The 23294-nt window shown below is 44.8% G+C and overlaps 1 protein-coding gene across 4 annotated transcripts in view; it reads right to left on the bottom strand.

Moving 5' to 3' along the window:
* CDKAL1 (CDKAL1 threonylcarbamoyladenosine tRNA methylthiotransferase) overlaps positions 1 to 22604 on the bottom strand; it is a 1068031-nt gene extending 1045427 nt beyond the window's left edge. The window contains exons 1-4 of one of the 4 annotated variants that reach the window (XM_073566117.1): positions 22438 to 22604; positions 16250 to 16282; positions 15995 to 16155; positions 4966 to 5078 (exon numbers count right to left, since the gene is read on the bottom strand). In XM_073566117.1, coding sequence (XP_073422218.1) covers positions 4966 to 5078; positions 15995 to 16152 — 271 coding nt within the window. In that variant the 5' untranslated portion in view covers positions 16153 to 16155; positions 16250 to 16282; positions 22438 to 22604. The other 3 variants (XM_073566115.1, XM_073566114.1, XM_073566116.1) reach the window with 3 other exon arrangements.
* Between the last annotated feature and the right edge of the window lie 690 nt (positions 22605 to 23294).

The raw sequence follows: 23294 nt of genomic DNA, 5'->3' as shown, positions 1-23294 counted from the left end.
AAGAATGTGTGTTTTTAAATAAATGAACAATTTTATGGTTTAAAAGTTTTATTAAAAAAGTTTTTAAATTTCAAAAAAGTATTCTAAAAAAAAAAAAAAGTTTCAATTAAAGTTTAATTATTGTTTTACACTGGCTGTGTCATTTCTTTCTGCGGCGAACTATGGTAAAAAAAAAAAAAAAGTTAAATACAGGGTATTTAAAAGGTAAAAAGGTTCTCAAAACCAGGTATATAACTGTAGGTAAAAGGTAAATAAATTTTACCTTTTTGCCACAGTTGTGTTACTGGTTGTGTTTGAAGCAAACTATTTCACCAAAAAAGTTGTGTATCTTGTTGGTGATTTCCTAACAATGTACACAACTTTTGTTAAAAGGTGAAATACTTTGCATAAAACACAACCAGGTACACACCTGTGGCCTAAAGGTAAAAATAGTTAAACCAGGACAAGATAGCCAACTTTGGTTGGCAAAGGTATATACTGTTGGTACAGAAGGTACACAAGTTTGGTTAGGGCACAAATCTTTTCACACTGTCATCCTGCCAGTCTATTCTGCCTTGAGGCGACAAAGTATTGTGCAAAATTGTCCCTCATTACTGAAACCGTCACAGAACTTCTAGTGGTAATGTTCTGGTAATCTTGCAAGGTGGTTTCTTCAGAGGTGTCCTCAATGGAAATGGGTTCCTTGCAGATAAAATTGTGGAGTACCAAGCAAGCTTTGATCACCTCGTCCACAGTTTCTGTCTTGAGGTTGATCGCAGTCAATAGGACCCGCCATTTGGCTGTCAGAATACCAAAGGTACATTCAACCATTCTTCTTGCTCTTGTGAGGTGGTAATTAAAAATGCGTTTTGTTCTTGACAATCGTCTGCTACCGTACGGTTTCAAAAGGTGTTCTGACAGCTGGAAGGCTTCATCCCCTACACAGACAAATGGCATAGGTGGACCAGATGTTTGCGGCAGCGGTCTAGGGGATGGGAACTTGGAGGTGTTTCCATACAGTTTACGCCCCATGGCAGACAGTTTGAAAACTTGAGTCATTTGAGCGACCATAGGCCCCAATATCAACAGCAATAAATTTGTATTCCGCGTCAGCGATGGCCATGAGGACAATTGAAAAATATTTCTTGTAATTGAAATATTCCGATCCCGATCCAGCTGGCTTTACAATGCGGATATGTTTCCCGTCCACAGCGCCCAAACAGTTCGGAAACTGACATATCTGTAGAAACTTTTCAGAAATTTCAATCCACCTCTCTGTTGTGGGCTCTGGTAAAAACTCTTCCCCATGTGTGCTTCACTATTCCAGATATGGTGGAAATCCCGAGTCTGTACTGGAAATGCAGTGACGAAAGGGATTCTCCAGTTGCAAGAAATCTGTGGGGAATTAAAAAACAATCAATTAGTTTAAAATCACAGCATTACATACCAAAACTCAGCTATAACACTTGGAGATACAAACTACCACCAACAAGATTGCAGTGAAAGTGTGCTCTGATGCGAGCATATCCAATAAATGTGGCTTACCTTAAAGTCACCATCAGACGCTCTGCGGGTGAAACAGAGAAGCGGCAATAGGTGTCCGATTTTCTTATGAGGTGTGCAATGCACTCCACCAAGTAATCAAAATTCTCCATTTTCCGAACATATCCAAAAAATTTCTCCGGGTTTCATCTAAGGTCCATGCAGAGTGTAGAATAGACCCCACGCGTCATTCTCTTGGCTGTGATGGGGTGGATCCACAAACGTCGTCTACGATGCCTGATGCGCTGCTGTCTCGCTCTCTCCTTCTCCAGAACAATCACCCTCAAACGATTCGCCTCCGCTGTAAAATCCGCCAAATTCTTCAAAATATTTCCAATCACAACATCCATCTTCGCCAGTCACTTGCTCTTCTCTCCAACCTGCACTTTCTCCTCTACAACCTGTCAAAGAAGGGCTGTAGGAACACGGTATATATAGTTTTTCAGTAGCCAATCCCGTTCGGAAGGCCACAAGGGGCCTTTTTAAAAACCGGATCCGGCGTAATCCGTCGAAAAACGGATCAAAAACCGGATGAGATGGATCCGGTTTTGGCTGTGCGCAAGATGGATCCGGCAGAAAACCGGGTCCGTCACATCAGGTTTTACAAAACATTTGCCGGATCCGGCGCGGCGCCGGAACGCGCCTGACGGCGAAAACCTGATGTGTAAAAGTAGCCTTGGGGGGGGGCGAGGAGCCATTTTCCTTTTCCAGAGCCTTTGTACTACCAGTAATGTGGAAGCCCCCTATATTTCCTTTAACAGATAAACCTGGGTGGGGCCTTTTTTTTGTGGACTGAGTTGAAGCATTTACTGGGAACATTTTACATGACGTTTTGGGTCAAATTTATACAGCGCTCTACGCTGAGCACTTACTTTGGGGTTTCCATTATAAGCTCTGAATGACGTGATTCAGATGAAACCGCTGAGGGATCCAGTGTAAGCGCTCAGGGTAGAGCACAGGATAAATATGCGTAGAGGCTTACCGCGATCTTTGGGAAGCAGAATGAAAAAAGTCAACAGCAGGTGAAGAATTAGTTTTCTTTAATTTTTACGCAGTTCCTTGTGCTGTATAAGTGACTAGATGACTTTATTCTTCAGGTCAGTATAATTACAGCAATCTAACATTTATGTCTTGTTTTTGTGTTTTACCACTTTTATACAATAAAAACAAAATATTAAAAAATGTTTTTGCATCACTATATTTCAAAGAGTTCTAGCTTTTTCATTTCTCCACTAATGGAGCTGTATGGCGGCTTGTTTTTTCTTTTTTTTTGCGGGACAAGATGATTTTTTCAAAGATACCATTTTTATTTACATTCATTACATTTTGATGGTGTATTAGTTGACTATTTGTTCAGCAGTAAGATGAAAAACCCTGCAGGGTTTTTTTTTTTTTTTTTTACACACTTACCGTATACTCGAGTGTAAGCCGAGATTTTCAGCCTTTTTTTAGGCTGAAAGTGCCCCTCTCAGCTTATACTCGAGTCACTGTCCCAGGGAGTCGGTGGGGAGGGGGAGCACGGCTGTCAGATCATACTCGCGCGGTCTCTGCACTCTGCTGCTTCTCAGATGGTCTCCGGCACCGCAGCTCTTCCTGTGTTCAACGGTCACGTGGTACCGCTCATTTAAGTAATGAATATGCGCATATTCATTACTTTAATGAGCAGTACCACATGACCGCTGTACACTGGAAGGAACTGCCGGCGCCGGTGACCATCGGAGAAGCAGGGACTGCAGAGATCGCGCCAGGAGGGGGAGAGTATGACGGGGAGAGCCATGCGATATTCACCTGTCCCCGTTCTACCGCGTCCTCTGGCTGGGATGTTCAGGTCAGAGGGCGCGATGATGAGGTTAGTGTGCGCCCTCTGCGTGAACAGTCACTGCCGAGACCCGAAAGACAGAGCGGCACGCGGCGGTGGAACTGGGACAGGTGAATATCGCAGGTGCCGGGGCCCTGAGCCAGCGGTGACGCCGGCACCTGGGCTCCATGGTGCGCCGATGTCCCGCCTACTCAGGACACTGGCACCTGGCCCCCAGCGATGAGAGGTGAGTGATATTTATTTATTTTAATCACAGAAGCAGCATGAGGCATATACTGCATATCTATGGAGCATATTATCGGGCCAACCACCTTTATGCAACATTATATGAAGGAATATACATCTATGGGGCATATATATATATATATATATATATATATATATATATATATATATATATATATATATTCAAACAATGTAAAAAACATATAGCCAGCTCACCATAAAGAAGTTCCTCTTAATGCAATAGTCGGTGTTCACCTTATATTCTGCACGGATCCAGGCAGGGAGTATGCCCCAACAAATAGAAATATAAGAGAATTGGGATCCAGCAAAAAGATGAAAGTTCACCAGAATTATAAAATCTTCTTTATTTATCCATCAAATCATGTAAAAATGTGAGGAACTCCAAACAATTGGTAACATTCCAGCAAGGGACTACATGTTTCAGCACTATGTGCCTTCTTCACGGTCCTATTTGAACTGAGGCCAGTGTTGGAGCTCAGTTCAAATAGGACCATGAAGAAGGCATTCTGAATGAATCAATAACAAATATTTGTACTTTGTTTATTTTTGTTTTTACAATAAATATGTATTTCTTGTTATAATATCTTTTTGATTTGTGACTTTTTTTTTTTTTTTTTACACATTTTTACAATTTTTAAAAAATTTAATTTTTACTTTGCCCCTCTGAGACATCAACTTTCACTGCCATAATCGCAATCACGTTGTGCTGATCGAAGCAGAGGTAACTCCCTCCCTTTGCTATTCTGATCAATGACCGTGTCATTGCTGACAGCAGCATCAGAGGGGTTAACACCCTGGGTGTTACCTATAGCTGCGAGTGAGCCGATGTGTTCGTCCCTGTATGGCAGTTTGCGGGAACGCACCTCTGACGGCACCATACATGTACGGCGGATGTCGTGAAAAGGTTAATAAAGCATGCACTTTTTTTTGCACTTCTCACCACAGCCATTCAACAGAGCTGGTATAGTATATATAGTATACTGTGAGCAGAAAACTGTGGTGCAGACCCTTTTAGGTTTAGGTAAATGACATCAGCTACAATACACAGAATGGGACACAGAACTGCACCACGCTTTAGTAACAGATCAGGTGGTGTTCCCAGAGTCGGAACCCCAACAGATCATAAAATCAAGGCATATCCTAGAGGTATGCCCTATCAAAAATGTTGGCGCTTATTACCAAACGAAACTCAAATGTTTAGTTTTTATAGATTTACTGGCTCTCCCGACAACCTAAATATGGCTTTAACAATTGACATGCTGGATAAAACATAATTCATTAAAAACTATATTTCAAGACTCAATAACACCATATCAAATTCCTGATAATAGATAATACATGAAACACAAAATATAAAAAAAGAAAGTCCAAATGAATACCTGTTATATTGTAGCCATAAGCAGCCAATTGTCCTGCCATGTATTCTCCATCAGAGTTGTTATGGGAACAACCCCATGTACGAATCCAGATCTTCTGAGTGCCTGGAATAGTGCTGAAAGGAAAGGAGACAATAATATAGAGAAATATTAATCCAATGGTTAGAGTTGAGCGACTTTGGTCGGATCGGGTTTCGTGAAACCTGAATGAAACTGGTCTGACTAGGGCAAAAAAAGTTGGAGTTTCATCCAAAACCCGACCCCAATGCAAGTCAATGGGAAATAAAAGTTGGCATTGAGTGGATGACATTCATCCACTCAATGCCGACTTTTATTCCCCATTGGCTTGCTTTGGGGTCGGGTTTTGGATGAAACTCCAACTTTTTTTTGCCCTAGTCGGACCAATTTCATCCGACTCAAATCTTGTTTCATTCGAGTTTCATGAAACCCGATCCGACCAAAGTCGCTCAACTCTAATAATGGTATGAAATTAGACCAAAGACTAATGAGACCAATGTACACACAGATTACAGCATTTACAAGTTAATATGTTGCATTCATTCGGCCATGGGGCTCTGTATACCTCAAATTACATATGATGGTAGGAGAAGGGTTCTACCTATTTAAACAAAAAAAATGTCCACAGGACCAGGGAAGAAATATCAAAAGCGCCATCATATAATCCCTTTAAAAATATGAAACTTTAATAAATTGAGATAAAAAACACCCCCCTAGTGCAATAACACAATTAACAAACTCTAAACAATAACAACCTATGATAGCCGTACACTAGCCTGCTATCCCTTCCTGACAGTGGAGATTGGCACCCTAAAAGATACGATTTGGCGCTCCCACTCCGTGGCGGCTGTCCCAGACTCGCCCTAAATGACCCTTATAAACTACAGGTGGGAAAACAATAAGCAAATAAAAGATGAAAGATAGTGCTTAATGTAATACACAGGCTATTAATGTACAATATATAAGAGACAGGCTATTACATATAAACAGAGAAACCTCTTCTATAACCAACAGATACCAGCCAGTCTTGTCTTTTTGGGTATTAATAGACCACAGAAAATGTAGATTCCATAAACTACCTGCAGTCTTGTCTTTTTGGGTATTAATAAACTACAGAAAACATAGATTCCATATGCATTATCAAATAAAGCCAAAAACTCTCTGCAGTAAAATCAGGCAAGCACAGAGAAGAGGTAAAAAATAGCGTGGTTCAATAAAGGAACATCAGAATTATATCCATATTAGTTCCCATAGAAGGCAATGGATGATACCTATTGCCAAAAAAGGAAAAAAAAAAAAAAATAATAATAATTATAGAAACAGCTGGGGGTTAACCCAAACTTGGCTTCCAGCCTCGACGCATTTCCTCGTCCACACGGTTCATCAGGAGGCACAATAAGGAACCAGCCAATTCATGGATGTGAGGTGTCCAGATAGAGAGGCAAACCTGAGGCTGGAAGCTAAGTTTGGGTTAACCCCCAGCTGTTTCTATAATTTTTTTTTTTTTGGCAATAGGCATCATCCATTGCCTTCATGGGAACCAATATGGATATAATTCTGATGTTCCTTTATTGAACCACGCTATTTTTTTCCTCTCGTCTGTGCTTGTCCGATTTACTGCAGAGAGATTGTTTTTGGCTTTATTTGTTAATGCATATGGAATCTATGTTTTCTGTAGTCTAGTAATACCCAAAAAGACAAGACTGCCATTATCAACTGGTAGCTTATGGAATCTATATTTTCTGTGGTCTATTAATACCCAAAAAGACAAGACTTGCTACTATCTATTGGTTATAACACAAATAGAGAGCACAGAATGACAATTGTGCAGAAATATCCTGCAGTAAAACAAATAACAGTAGTCAGCAAGCGCTGATGAAAAGATAACAAATACAGGGTATTTAGTCGATACGTTTTTTAGCAAAAAAATGTATATCAAGCTGCTTCACCGCGTCAAGGTAACCCTATTGAAGCAGTCCCTATCTAATGTATTTAAAACCTGAACATGTGAACAGTGTCTAAATGAACAGGATGAAGATAGGCCGCTTCCTAGTATGGGCACGTGGTGTAAGCCAACTCTTTATGTGCATGTCACACAAGAGAGGGGTGGGGTCTCTCAAATCATGCATAGGCACGGAAAAAAATTGGATTAAAAACACGTGACATGCACACATATGAACAAGTTGGTAGGACACTGTTCATACCACCCACTGACTCAAACACAAACCGAGAGCACAGAATGACAATTGTGCAGCATTGTCATTCTGTGCTCTGTTTGTGTTTGAGTCAGTGGGTGGTATGAACAGTGTCCTACCGACTTGTTCATATGTGTGCATGTCACATGTGTTTTTAATCCAGTTTTTTATCTATTGGTTATACAAGAGATTTCTCTATGTTTACATGTAATAGCCTGTCTTTTATATATTGTACATTAATAGCCTGTGTATTACATTAAGCACTCTCTTTCATCTCTTATTTGCTTATTGCTTTCCCACCTGTAGTTTATAAGGGTCATTTAGGGCGAGTCTGGGACAGCCGCCGCGGAGTGGGAGCGCCAAATCGTATCTTTTAGGGTGCCAACCTCCACTGTCAGGAAGGGATAGCAGGCTAGTGTAGGGCTATCGTAGGTTGTTATTGCATAGAGTTTGTTAATTGTGTTATTGAACTGGGGGGTGTTTTTTACCGCAATTTATTAAAGTTTCATATTTTTAAAGGGATTATATGATTGCACTTCTACCTATTTAAAGTATTCATCTGACAGAGAAAGAGGTCACAACTATGTTTTTTTTTTTTTTTTTTACATAAAATTAAAGAAAGAAGGGCAGTTTTGAAGCATTTCAATAAGAATGCAGCATCACAGTAATGCGAGCCCTTAATACTCGCCGATTTGGATCTCCTTAGATATAGTGGAAGTAGGACATAGAAACTCAATGACTATGTTCTAATGGTTCCAATTGCCCTATTATCTTATTACATGCTCTGTGGCAGTAGGAGAAGCTAAAATGTGTATTGAGGCTCTGCTCAGGAAATATTAATTCAACAGATAATCAACTTTCCCAGACACTAAATATCCATTGATCCCAGAAGTAAAGCTGAGTTATATGACGAGATTGGTTCTCAGATATGCGGCAGCTTAAGACTGATGACAGCTACTTTCCTCCTCCGAGTCACATGACAATATCGGCTGGCACTTGTCACAAGAGGCAAGACCCAGCTCAGCAATGACTTATGTCAATAAGTTGACAATACAAGGGTAAAATTCACAATGCTAAAGATATTCTGCAGCAGTTCAATTCTTTTCTGAAAAAAATATAAGGATTTCACAGTGGCAGAGCTCAGACAGAGGATCATCTGAGCAAAAAAAAACCATCAGAAGTTTGAATTCAAGATGCCGGACCCTTATTTCCTTCATCATCTGTCAGGGGAGTCGGGAGTCTCCCACACAAATTAAGCTAAGTTTCTAGTTTGATTGGAGTCCCCATTACGAGGTTGTGTTGATGTGCTTTTAACCCCTTATACAGTCATATGTTACAGTTTGGGCACCCCTATTAATGTTAACCTTTTTTCTTTATAACAATTTTGGTTTTTGCAACAGCTATTTCAGTTTCATATATCTAATAACTGATGGACTCCGTTATATTTCTGGAATCAAATGAGGTTTATTGTACTAACAGAAAATGTGCAATCTGCATTTAAACAAAATTTGACCAGTGCAAAAGTATGGGCACCCTTATCATTTTCTTGATTTCAACACTCCTAACTACTTTTTACTGACTTCCTGAAGCACTAAATTGGTTTTGTAACCTCATTGAGCTTTGAACTTCATAGCCAGGTATATCAAATCATGAGAAAAGGTATTTAAGGTGGCCACTTGCAAGTAGTTCTCCTATTTGATTCTCCTATGAAGAGTGGCATCATGGGCTCCTCAAAACAACTCTCAAATGATCTGAAAACAAAGATTATTCAGCATAGCTTTTCAGGGGAAGGATACAAAAAGTTGTCTCAGAGATTTAACCTGTCAGTTTCCACTGTGAGGAACATACTAAGGAAATGGAAGAACACAGGTACAGTTCTTGTTAAGCCCAGAAGTGGCAGGCCAAGAAAAATATCAGAAAGGCAGAGAAGAAGAATGGTGAGAACAGTCAAGGACAATCCACAGACCACCTCCAAAGACCTGCAGCATCATCTTGCTGCAGATGGTGTCACTGTGCATCGGTCAACAATACAGCGTACTTTGCACAAGGAGAAGCTGTATGGGAGAGTGATGCGAAAGAAGCCGTTTCTGCAAGCACGCCACAAACAGAGTCGCCTGAGGTATGCAAAAGCACATTTGGACAAGCCAGTTACATTTTGGAAGAAGGTCCTGTGGATTGATGAAACAAAGATTGAGTTGTTTGGTCATACAAAAAGGCGTTATGCATGGAGGCTAAAAAACACAGCATTCCAAGAAAAACACTTGCTACCCACAGTAAAATTTGGTGGAGGTTCCATCATGCTTTGGGGCTGTGTGGCCAATGCCGGCACCGGGAATCTTGTTGAAGTTGAGGGTCGCATGGATTCAACTCAGTATCAGCAGATTCTTGACAATAATGTGCAAGAATCAGTGACGAAGTTGAAGTTACGCAGGGGATGGATATTTCAGCAAGACAATGATCCAAAACACCGCTCCAAATCTACTCAGGCATTCATGCAGAGGGACAATTACAATGTTCTGGAATGGCCACCCCAGTCCCCAGACCTAAATATCATTGAACATCTGTGGGATGATTTGAAGCGGGCTGTCCATGCTCGGCGATCATCAAACTTAACTGAACTGAAATTGTTTTGTAAACAGGAATGGTCACAAATACCTTCATCCAGGATCCAGGAACTCATTAATAGCTACAGGAAGCGACTAGAGGCTGTTATTTTTGCAAAAGGAGGATCTACGAAATATTAATGTCACTTATGTTGAGGTGCCCATAGTTTTGCACCGGTCAAATTTTGTTTAAATGCAGATTGCACATTTTCTGTTAGTACAATAAACCTCATTTGAATCCAGAAATATAACTGAGTCCATCCGTTATTAGATATATGAAACTGAAATAGCTGTTGCAAAAACCAAAATTGTTATAAAGAAAAAAGGTTAACATTAATAGGGGTGCCCAAACTTTAACAAATGACTGTATATGATGACTTCCCAATAGGAACACAAAACAGACCTGATAATATTTAATGGGGTCAGCCTGATGTCATTAGTACGGGTCATAGGTTAGGTACATTTTTTTTGCAAAGGTACCATTTTTTTTTGATTCTGTAACTAAACACAAAAAAACAGATTGTTGTGTACAAGTGTGAACCTACCCTTAAAGAGTCTATGGGTTCAGCAGAATAGGTTTTATCTTGTACGGTGGTCTTTAGTACTCCTCAACTTGTATGTACAGTGGGTATGGAAAGTATTCAGACCCCTTTAAATTTTTCACTCCATACTTCTAACTGGTTCATATGCATGCTTACAAAGTGCACCAGGTTCAGATGCCAAGGTGGGACAGATTTCCAAAGGAGCCCCGCGGCTCTTAGATACCCGATGTTTACCCTGGAAACCAGCATGTACGCTCGTTACCAAGAGCCGCGGGGCTCCTAGATACCTGACGTTTACATTAGGAACCAGCGTCGCTGGTGCTGATCGCTGGAGGGGCTGTCTATGTGACAGCTCACCAGCGATCAGTCTAATGATGTCACAGTGATCCCATCATGTCGGATCGTCGGTGGGATCGCTGGGACATCGTTATATGTAACGGGGCCTTAAGGTCTTTGTTGAAGCCCGTCTGCAGGAAATGTCAGGGTGAGTTGTATCCACCGACGACTCCCCGCAGTCAACGCAGAAGCGCTTCCAGATCTTGTTATATATAACAGAGGTTACGGGTTTCCGGCTTGCTTGAAGAGTAGAGATCACTTCGACGGACAATTCCCTTAATTTCAGGACCTGCCTCTCAGGATTCATGCCGAAAGCTGTAGACTGTCTGAATCGAGTTGGAACACTAGGCCCTGGTAGAGGAGGTCTTTTCTCCTTGGAAGCCGGATGGGATCTTCCACAGACATCTTCCTCAGCAGAGGGAACCAACTCCTCGGCCAGAAGGGTACCACCAAGATGATCTTTGCCCTCTCTTCCTGTACTTTCCTCAGTACAAAAACAGAGGAAGAAGGATAAACGGATAAACGCATAGGACAGTTTCCCTCCCCATGATTGGGATAGTGCGTCAACGCCCGTCGGATCATCTAGGAGGTTTAGAGAGAAAAATTCCCTGACCTTCGCGATTTCTCTAGATGCGAAGAGATCTACCCGTGGAACTCCCCAGCGCTGACACAGCATGCCGAACACTTCTTCGTTCAGCTCCACTCTGTCGGAGATAACTTCTGCCTGCTCAAGTTTGCCACCTGGCTCCTTTTAGGTGAACTGCTGAAACGGATAGCACCATCCTTTCTGCCCATCGAAAGATTTTCCCTGCCAGATGTTTTAGGGCAGGATGTCTTGGACCCCCTTGATGGCGTAGGAACGCCACCGTTATGTTGTCGGACAGGACATACCTTCCCGAAAGATAAGAAAAAAAAGAGTTAGATTATACTCACCGGGCGTTGCGGTCCGGTGCCTCCCATTTTCATATGATGCCGACCTCTCCCAGCGCCTGCGCACTGCAGTATTCTGCTCTGCCCTCAACAGAGCAGAGCAGTGCACCTATGCCGGAGCCACGACGAAAGAAGAGGACGGCATCGTATGAAGATGGGAGGTGCCGGAGCGGACCGGACCGCCGCCCCCCCCCGCAGTGAGTATAATCTAACTTTTTTCTTATCTTTCAGGTTACATCGGTGGCTTATCTACAGCATTACAGAATGCTGTAGATAAGCCCCTGATGGCGGTGCCGGCAGCTCATATTCGAAAAAAGAGGTGACAGATTCCCTTTAAGTATTTAACCATCGCTGGAAAGAAGCATGGATGGGAACGTGGTTTTACGTGTTTTTCAAGACTAAGGTACACATCACCGCATTTTTGTCTATTAGGGGGATTGTAGACCTGGTGGATTTCATCATGAATCTTTTGTAAGCTATCCAGCAATTTAGGGGTTTCAGATTTATTAATGACCTGCTCTTCCTCGAAGGTTTCTATACCGAAAAAAGACTGGAGTAGTGTCCCTCGCATTTTTCTTGCTCGGGCACCAGGACTATTGCTTCGATCTTTAGGAGATTCTGGACATCTGACCACAAGGGGAGGAATCGGCCGACTGGAGGGCAGGAGTTTGTTATTAGGAACTTTGCTGGCGGCGTCAGGGTAAACTCTATTCTGCAACCCGAAGAGAATATCCCTAACACCCACTGATTCTCCGAGATCTCCTGCCAACTTCCCAGGTACTGTCCTAGCCATCACCCCCACTCTCACGGCGTCAATTTCTCCCTAACACGAGCCTGAACCAAAGATTGAGTCTTTCTCCCTACCTCCCTTGGGGTAAGCTACATCTGCCTGACTTGCCCATCCCCTTATAGCCTGACCACTGGTTGGGTTCTACGAAAGGAGTGCTACTTCTTTGGTTTCTCCTCAGGGAACCGTTTCTTTTTGTCTGACACCTTTTCTAGGATATCATCTAGTACAGGCCCAAACACTCTATTGACCGAGAAGGAAATGGAACACAGCTTGTTTTTGGACTGTGTAGCCTCCGACCATGTTTTTAGCCTAATAGCTCTCCAGGCAGCGATAGATAAGGACCGATTCCTCGCTGGGAATCTAACCAATTCTGCAGATGCGTCAACCATGAATCCAGTCACTAGCTTTAGGAGGGGAAGGGGGGATTTCAGGATAGCGTTTCTGGGGGTTTTTGATCTTAAGTGTTCTTCCAGGTTGTCGACCCAAAGAGGCATGGATGGAACCACGGAGGTCACCACAATGTTGGCACGAATTATGGCCGCCGATGTCTCCCAGGTTCTGTTCTGGAGACCACCCGCCTTCTGATCCATCGGCTCTTTCAGGTTGGAAGAGTCCTCGAAGGATCGAGGTCCTCTTCGCCTCCTTAGCTATGGGAACATCGATCTTGGGGATGCCTTTTTTCAGTGTCTTCCCACTCCTCCATGAAAATTGAACGGATGTGGCTGTTGACAGGGAAGACTCTATTCCTCTGGGACCTCAAACGACCAAACATCTTGTCCTGTACGGAGAGAGGGTTCCGGGTTTCCTCCACCTGCATAGTGCTTCTTACTGCTTGGAGGAGTTAGTCTGTGTCTTCAGAGGAGAAAAGGTATCTCTTCCCTCCTTCAGGCGGGTCGGCAGACATCTCCCCTTCTTCCTGGAGGAAGGACTTGCCTGAAAATATGTCCTTCTCAGAGGACACCACTATCTCCCTTAGCCTCTTGGGACAGGGACCACCCTGCAACTTGTGCTGCGAAGCATGAGTTTGGACCAGGCCCAAGATCGAGGCCTGGACCTTCTCTCTAATTAGACCACTTGACAGCAGGAAAGGAGAGGCTGGAACCCCCGGTCGGTGCTGGGTCTGCCAGGTCCAGCCAGGGATACACCGGAGCTCTTCTCTCATAGTTCCTATCCTCACTTTGACAGAAAAAAAACACTGAGGAATGGAGCTGAGAGGGTCCTTTTAACCTCTCGTTGTTTCCTGTCACAGTAAGGATAAGAAGAATCTCCTCCATAGGTGCTGTCGGGATTGATGACCTGGAAAAGCACTTTTACCTTCTTTCTCAGCCAGTTTTCTTCATATATTGTAAGCCCTAGTGAGCAGGATGCTCACTATTATTGTCTGAATTTTTATTCGTTTGATACTCTAATGTCCGATATTGTTCGTACATGAACTCTGATTGGCACTGTTCAGGAATACATTGGCGCTGTATAAATATTATTATTGCCATTTGCAAAAAAAATAGACCATTGAGAACGACTGCAGCAATGAGGTTTAAAATGTGTCTTTTATTGCACAGATTTCCCTGACTAACAAATGAAGATAATTTATTTCATATTCACTCGACAAATCTTAAAAAGAGTAGTTTTAGTGACTTAACAGGATTGTCCACCACGCTTATAAAATAAAAATACATTATACTAACTCCTCGTACCACCGTCGCTCCAGCGATATTAAAGCATGGTCTCCAGAGGCTTCCATGATGGTTCTGCCATGTCAGCCCTGTAGCCAATCGGCGGCCGCAACTGGGCTGCCGTGCTCTCACTTCCTTCGAACAAATCTTGGACGTCCGAAAGAAGGGAGGAGTGCAGCAGTCCAAGAGAAGCTGCAAATTGGTCCTCCTATAGCTTACTTGAAGGAAATTTTAGAATTAATTTTTCTTTTTACTTTAAACAGTGCATTTATTGCACAAGTCGTAAAACTATATAAATGTGGTATGGCTGTGAAAGTATTAACTCGCAAAATAAAGTTAACACTTTATTTGTGCCACATGGTGAGAATAAGGGGTAAAGTTTCTCCTTATGGGGAGTGACAGGCTAGTATGAGGAGACAAATGCATTGCATGTTCTTCTGGAAAATTAAATATGCAAATTCTTTTCAGAAAGAAAACTTGAACTCTAATGCCACCTATTGGAAGTATCAATCCCACAAATCAACATCGACCATTTAATGAGCCTGTCATGTGATGCACTGGAAAGCGGGGGGAAATTCCAAGTATGTTAAAATTGCAAAAAAAAATAAAAAATTGTGCAATTTCACAATTTTGGGGGGTTTCTAGTTACCATGTTTGCAATACGGTAAAACTGACCTGGCAATATGATTCTCCAGGTCAGTACATATACCAAACATGTATAGTTTAGTTTTTTAATGTAATGAGGGGGGAAAAAAAAAAAACTTTACTTGTGTTGCCATTTTCCGAGACCAGTAATGCTTTCAATTTTCAGCATATAGTTCTGTGTGACTGCTTATTTTTTGCATCCTGAGCGGATGTTTTTACGGATACCATTTTCGAGCAGATACAATGTTTTGTTCGCCTCTTAGGCTACTTTCACATTAGCGTTTTTTAGCGCTGCGCTTCTTACGCAATAGAAACGCATGCAAAAAACGCATCATGTGTTTTGCATGCGTTTGTTTTTTGTAGGCGCATGCGTTTTAACCAGTTTCTAGCCATATTAACTCTTAAAACGCATGCGATTTTAAACGCAGGCGTGCGCATGTACATGCGCATGCCTGCGTTTCCATAGACTGTAATGTGATTTTTTTGGCACATTCCGTGCACAAGCGTTTTTTGACACAGGTTGGACGGACCAAAAATGCAACAGGTTGCGTCCGGCGCACCTAGGAGCACACTGCAAAAAGACGCATACAAACGCATGCAAACGCTAGACCATGTGCCCCCATGTTAAACATAGGGGCGCAAGATGCGCTGCGCTAAAAAACGCTAATGTGAAACCAGCCTTATTGAAATGTTGCGGCAGCAAAAAGACAATTCTGGCGTTTTAATTTTTTTTCTTGTTACATCATTGACCAACCGGTTTCATTTACCCTATATTTTGATAGATTGCTATGTGTAGCAAAAATCACTGTACCCTATAAACGCCAGCTACAAGCTGAATCGTCATGACAAGTATGTAGGTCTTTAGCAGACTTTTGGCTGTCATGGCAACCTGTCGGCGCCCCGTGACCACGTCACAGGCCTGGTGGGCAGGTGGAATGACGCACCCCCTGCCGGCACGTGTTCAATGCCACTGTTTCTATCAAAAGCACTGGGACACTCACTGTATCTATGGTGCTCCGAAGTAAAATGTTCCATGGATAGTAAACTTCAGCACTCAAAAATAGAATTTATTAATGATAAAGCAAAAATAGGATAAATCAGACCCAAATGAATACAGATATAGTTGATTCAAGGCTTCGGCACACCATGGCCTTTTTCAAGAAATATCTATGGTGAGTGGGGTCGCCGGGTGTTGGGATCAAATGTCCATGGAGCCAGCTCCATGAAATCCCTTAATCACAAATTCTCTTTACAGGGTCTTTGAACAGATTTTCTTCCACATAGAATAAATTGAACAAACCTGTCACTTGGAGGCTCTTCCAGAACTTTGTCTTTATTTCTTTTCCGCACCCTGGGAACAATACTTTGCCTTGCTGATTGGCGATCATGGGGTTTGGGATCTGTGATTGAGACAATGTCTTCAATATCATCCACTAACGATTCACAAGAAGCCGGCATTGTCTGAAAAAGATAGCAGGCTACAGAAACTGGCTAAATGTACCATACAAATCGACTTTCCCTTCTGCTCCCACATTACAAGAGCACAAGCACTTACCTCAAGTTATGTAACTTTGTTACAGTGTCTAACCTAACAAAAGAAAAGAAAAAAATTAGAGACCACGATTCCAGCAATGTATCACTTTCTGAGCTGCTTTGCTACTGTTTTGATAAAGTCACTGTTTATCTGCTAAAGACCTAATAGTTCTCTGAATGCTGAACTTTGTATAACCCTGAAAACATCTCTGATCCCCCGATTTCTATGTTCACTCTGCATAGGCAGAAAGCTGCCAATCAGTGTTGGGGGTGGGGTTATAGGGATCATCAATATGGAGGACTATATGGTAGCAGGTTTACTAGTCCCCCTGACGAAGCCACGGCGAAACGTGTGTTGGGGCTGCACGGTGTGGATCCAGACAAACCACAAAATGGGTAAGGTACCCAGGACTTGGGAGGTCTTTATATTTATGGGGCACTTGACTCTAGGCATTTAGGATTTCTGCACTAGCTGTATTCCTCACCCTCTTCCTGGTGTTCCTCCCTACTGACATGATTACAAAGCACTAAGCACCTTACTATATGATGTATGGTTAATACTGGCTGCCACACTGTTTTTTTTGTCTACCTGTTTTCCTCGCTGAACTATTATTTGTATTTTTATCTACCTATCTACTAGAGGTGTGCCCGATGCTATCGCATCGGGAGGGAAGTGTGTGTGTGGGGTGTGCGTCCCACCGCTGCCTACCCACCTACCTCCGTGCAGTCACAGCCGGCCGGAAAGACGGTTGTTTGCGGCCTGTGCTGGAGATGGGTTGCGGCGCCACCAGAGGGCGCCCACACCCCATCTCCAGCACAGGCCACGGTCTTTCCTGTCGGCTGTGACTGCATGGAGGTGGGTAGGCAGGCAGCGGCGGGATCCAGCACGTGTAGTCAGGCTGATGGTACTACAGAAGGGCCTGGTACCACCACCAGGTGCCATATTGGAATACCCATCACTTGGGTATTCCAATATGGCGGTCGGTGTACTTCCGGTCGGTGCAGTGAATTATGGGATTTGAGGACATCCAGACGGAAGTGGATGAGGGATAAATTAAGGCAATTATATAGTAGATACTCTTTGTATGTTACTAATGAGATAATCTGCTTCTTCCTCAGGTATGTGTCCTGCCTGCAATACCTTCAACACCCATCTCTCCTGAACCCCAATCAATCACCCCTGTATCTGCTTCCTATCAATGCTTTATCTGTCCTTTTAGATCTGACCATTTGTTTTTTTGTTTTTTTTCTCTGAGTTCTAATTAATTGTCTCCTGTGTTTGACCAGTCTCCCTACTGCTCCTCCCTCCTTCTGATCACACCTGGCTTGTTTGATGTGCAATTGACTTCTTATAAATTCAGACTCTAAGGTCTGTCTTTCCAAGGATGTCGTCTAAGGATATCATCTGAAATAATGCCTGAAATAAGCCTGAAGTGACCAGAAGGTACGACTAAACGCTGCATTTAAATGTACTAAATTTCTTTTGCCTTCAAAATTACTCTTACCATGATGACATACGCTGTAACTGTTTTGGCTCCTTTAATCCTCACTCTCCTTGGCTATCCACAAACCCCAGCACCTGCTAACCAAATAGTAAACTCTCCTTCCCTCTTGCCTCCCCACCTGACCTCCTCCTCAACCTCAGAGCTCTCCTAATAAAATACAAAACAAGCCACCCACCCTCCTCCCACATTCTGTCCCTCTTTCTGCTTCTCCTCACTGCTGGCGACATATCTCCCAACCCTGGACCCCCACAGCTCATACCTCCCATTACTACCCCCTTCTATCGTTCCCAAACCAACACAAACACCAGAAATCTTTCCCACCTCAAATCCGTGCCCCTGACAACCACCACCCTGCTCCCACTCTCTGGATCACTCTGGAATGCCCGCTTCGTCTGCAATAAACTCCATGTGATTCATGACCTCTTTACCTCTCGTAACTTTTCCTTCCTTGGCCTAACCGACATGGCTGACACCCTCCGACACAGCCTTCGCTGCTGCGCTATGTTACGGCTGCCTCCACTTTACCCACACTCCTCGCCCTGGCAACAGACATGGCGGAGGAGTTGGCCTTCTCCTTTCTTCCAACTGCACCTTCAGCCCAATCCCACCTCTTCCCTCCCTTGTCCTCCCCTCTTTTGAAATCCACTCCATCCACATCTATTCTCCCTTCAACCTCCAAGTGGCCGTCATATACCGACCTCCAGGCATGACCACTTCCTTTATTGACCAATTCTCTACCTGGCTCCTTCACTTTCTCTCTGCTGACATTCCCACCATCCTCATGGGTGACTTCAACATCCCCATTGACACCCACCAGTTGGCAGCCTCTAAACTCCTGTCCCTTACTTCATTCTTTGGACTTACTCAGTGGTCCTCCTCAGCCACCCACACAGATGGACATACATTAGACCTGGTCTTCACCCGCCTCTGCTCTCTTTCTAACTTCACCACCTCCCCTCTCCCTTTATCTGACCATCTACTCACTTTCTCATACCTGTCCTCCTTACCTGTCACCCACGTCCAGCAGCATGCGCACCCCCGCAGAAACCTCGCACATCTAGACACTCGCACACTCTCTGACTCTATTCTACCACTGTCCTCCATAGCTTCACTCCACGACACTGACATTGCCACTAGTTTCTACAATGCCACTCTTGCATCAGCTACCGACTCAGTCGCCCCTGTCATGCATAACAGAGTGCGACGAACCAATAGACAACCCTGGCACAATAACACCGCTAAAAAGCTTCGGCAAGCGTCCAGAATTAAAGAACGGCGCTGGAAGAAAACACATTTGCAAGACGACTTCACTGCACTCAAACAAGCAACACTTGCATTCAAATCAGCTCTCACCTCTGCTAAACAGGCCTTCTTTACATCCCATGTATCTTCCTTATCCCACAACCCCAAACAGTTGCTCAATACTTTTAACTCCCTCCTCCGCCCACCACTGCCACCTCCGACTTCCCTAATCTCTGCCGAGGACTTTGCCGCACACTTCAAAAACAAGATAGACCAAACACGGCAAGTCTTTATTGCCCAACCACCTCAACCCCTTTTGTATACCAGACCAATGCCCAAACCCCATAACCTCTCTCTCCAACCTCACTGAAGAGGAGCTTAATCGCCTCTTCTCCAAATCGCACCTCACAACCTGTGCACTTGACCCCATCCCAACCCACCTCCTCCCCAACCTCACCACCACACTTATCCCATCTCTAACCCACCTCTTCAACTTATCACTAACTTCTGGTACCTTCCCTTCTGCTTTCAAACATGCCACAATCACACCTATCCTTAAAAAGCCAACCCTCTATCCAACAGCCACGTCCAGCTATCGCCCAATATCGCTGCTCCCATTCGCTTCTAAACTCCTGGAGCAGCATGTCCACACTGAACTTTGCTCCCACCTCTCATCTAACTTGCTCTTTGACAATCTACAATCTGGCTTCCGCCCCCATCATTCCACTGAGACAGCCCTGACCAAAATTACCAACGACCAACATACAGCCAAAGCTAACGGACAATACTCTATACTCCTCCTTCTAGACCTGTCCTCTGCTTTCGACACAGTTGACCACTGCCTCCTACTACAGATCCTCTCCTCCTTTGGCATCAAAGACCTCACCCTATCCTGGATCTCCTCATACCATTCCAACCGCACATTCAGGGTCTCCCACTCCCACACTAACTCCTCATCCCATCCTCTCTCTGTTGGAGTCCCCCAAGGCTCTGTTCTATGACCCCTACTCTTCTAAATCTACACACTTGGTCTGGGGCAACTCAAAGTCCCACGGATTCCAGTACCACCTTTATGCCGATGATACTCAGATCTACCTCTCTGGCCCAGACATCACCTCTCTGCTCTCCAGAATCCCAGAGTGTCTATCAGCCATATCCTCTTTCTTCTCCTCTCGCTTCCTCAAACTCAATGTGGACAAATCTGAACTGATCATCTTTCCCCCATCTCACAGATCTTCCTTACCCGACCTTTCTATAACAATTGACAACATGCTTTACCCCGTACCGGAGCTCCGCTGCCTCGGAGTAACCCTTGACTCTGCCCTGTCCTTCAAACTGCACATCCAAGCTCCCTCCACCTACTGTCGCCTCCAGCTCAAAAATATTTACAGAATCCGTTCCGTCCTCAACCTACTAAAATGCTTGTGCATGCCCTCATCATCTCCCGCCTCGACTATTGCAACATCCTTTTCTGTGGCCTCCCTGCTAACACCCTTGCACCTCTCCAGTCCATTCTCAACTCTGCCGCCCGACTAATTAATCTCTCTCCTCGCTACTCCTCCACTTCTCCCCTCTGCAAATCTCTTCACTGGCTCCCATTCCCCCAGCGTATCCAGTTCAAACTACTAATACTGACCTACCAGGCCATCTACAACCTGCCTCCTCCATACATCTCTGAACTAATCTCCAGATACCTTCCCCCTCAAGGAATCTCCAGTCCTCACAAGACCTCCTTCTCTCCTCACCCAACCGCCTCCAAGACTTCTCCCGAATAGCCCCCATCCTCTGGAATTCCCTGCCCCAACACGTCCGGTTATCAACCACACTCAGATCCTTCAGACGGAACCTAAAAACCCATCTCTACAGGAAAGCCTACAGCCTGCAGTGATCCCCGCTGCCTCCTCACCACTACTGGAGCTACCGCCTCACCATCACTGGAACTGCTGTAAGCCCTCAACCTACTGTCTCCTTCCCCACCATCCTGTAGCATGTAAGCCCGAAAGGGCAGGGTCCTCTCTCCCTTCTATATCAGTCTGTGATTGTTAGTTTGCTGTAAGTGATATCTGTAATCCGTATGTAACCCCTTCTCTTGTACAGCACCATGGAACCAATGGTGATATATAAATAAATAATAATAATCTATGTAATAAAATTATACCTTTTCAAGTATTTGGTTTTTTTATGTTTGAAGCATTATATGGGTCCATCATATACTGGAGCAACATATGTGGACCATCATAAACGGGAGATTATATGGGGCCCATCAAATACTGGAGCATTATATGGGGCCCTTTATGTATAGCGCAATATATGGGCTCCATTATTCTGTATGGAGCACTATATGGGGCTCATTATACTAAATGGAGCATTATATGGGGTCCATTATTCTGTATGGAGCACAATATGGGGCTCATTATACTAAATGGAGCATTATATGGGGTCCATTATTCTATATGAAGCATTATATGGGGATCATTATTTTGTATGGAGCACTATGTTGAGTCCATAATACTGTATAGAGGACTATACTGTCCATTTTTTGAGCTATTGATATCATTCATGTAATGTAAGAAGTGAAATCCTTGGCCCCCTGCGCGGCGCACACGGGCATCGGGCGACCCCCCCCCCCCCGCGCGCGGCGCACACGGGCATCGGGCGACCCCCCCCCCCCCCCCCGCGCGCGGCGCACACGGGCATCGGGCGACCCCCCCCCGCGCGACGCACACGGGCATCGGGCGACCCCCCCCCGCGCGACGCACACGGGCATCGGGCGACCCCCCCCCCGCGCGACGCACACGGGCATCGGGCGACCCCCCCGCGCGGCGCACACGGGCATCGGGCGACCCCCCCGCGCGGCGCACACGGGCATCGGGCGACCCCCCCGCGCGGCGCACACGGGCATCGGGCGACCCCCCCGCGCGACGCACACGGGCATCGGGCGACCCCCCCGCGCGGCGCACACGGGCATCGGGCGACCCCCCCGCGCGGCGCACACGGGCATCGGGCGACCCCCTGCGCGGCACAGTTATGTGCAGATGCTTGTAGTGTGGGCTCCCAGGCACCCCAGTCCGACAGAGACGCGGCACGTCAGGCAGCATCGGGCACCGCTGCGCAGCGGTCGGGTACCTGCCAGCACTGTCCTCGTTACGTGACAGCGGGTCGGGCAGACAGAACTTCTCTGCCTCCATACAGACGGCGGGAAGCAGCCCCACGCGGCCTCACTCACCCGGCTCCACGCGGACTCTGCCCGAATGTAGTGATCACACAACAGCCCGAACCGCGCGCACAGCTGCACTCACAAGAAACTTTCCTCCTGTCCCACCATGCAAGTTTACACACGTGACCATACCTCAGACACACGCGATACGGAGAGCCGTTGTGGACAAACTGAGGCAAAAAGCGAATGTCGTAAAATGTGAGGCGATTACTAATGTGAGAATGCGTTTATAGATACGCGACTAACCTTGGGAAGGAAGGAAGCTGGAGCGGCGACTCCGGGTACAGAGCTACAGTGTCTGTGTGGTGGGGAGATAGATCATCACTCCTAGCTGCGTCTGCAAGTGTTCTCATAGGAGAGGAGCAGTGACGAGGGAGGACTAGTAATGAGGTGGAGAGGAGCAGTAATGAGGTGGAAAGGACTAGTAATGAGGAGGAGAGGACTAGTAATGAAGAGGAGAGGACTAGTAATGAAGAGGAGAGGACTAGTAATGAGGAGAGGACTAGTAATGAGGTGGAGAGTAGCAGTAATGAGGATTGGAATAGTAATGAGGAGGAGAGGACTAGTAATGAGGTGGAAAGGACTAGTAATGAAGAGGAGAGGACTAGTAATGAGGAGAAGACTAGTAATGAAGAGGAGAGGACTAGTAATGAAGAGGAGGGGACTAGTAATGAGGAGAGGACTAGTAATGAGGTGGAGAGGAGCAGTAATGAGGATTGGAATAGTAATGAGGTGGAAAGGACTAGTAATGAGGAGGAGAGGACTAGTAATGAGGTGGAAAGGACTAGTAATGAAGAGGAGAGGACTAGTAATGAGGAGAAGACTAGTAATGAAGAGGAGAGGACTAGTAATGAAGAGTAGAGGACTAGTAATGAGGAGAGGACTAGTAATGAGGTGGAGAGGAGCAGTAATGAGGATTGGAATAGTAATGAGGTGGAAAGGACTAGTAATGAGGAGAGGACTAGTAATGAAGAGTAGAGGACTAGTAATGAGGAGAGGACTAGTAATGAGGTGGAGAGGAGCAGTAATGTGGATTGGAATAGTAATGAGGAGGAGAGGACTAGTAATGAGGTGGAAAGGACTAGTAATGAAGAGGAGAGGAC

This window comes from Dendrobates tinctorius, unplaced genomic scaffold (genome assembly GCF_039654945.1).
Source record: "Dendrobates tinctorius isolate UK_male_01 unplaced genomic scaffold, ASM3965494v1 ptg000004l, whole genome shotgun sequence".
In the NCBI taxonomy this organism is placed as follows: Eukaryota; Metazoa; Chordata; class Amphibia; order Anura; family Dendrobatidae; genus Dendrobates; species Dendrobates tinctorius.
The sequence above is the reverse complement of the archived record's forward strand: the minus strand, read 5'-3'. Positions and strand labels throughout refer to the sequence as shown.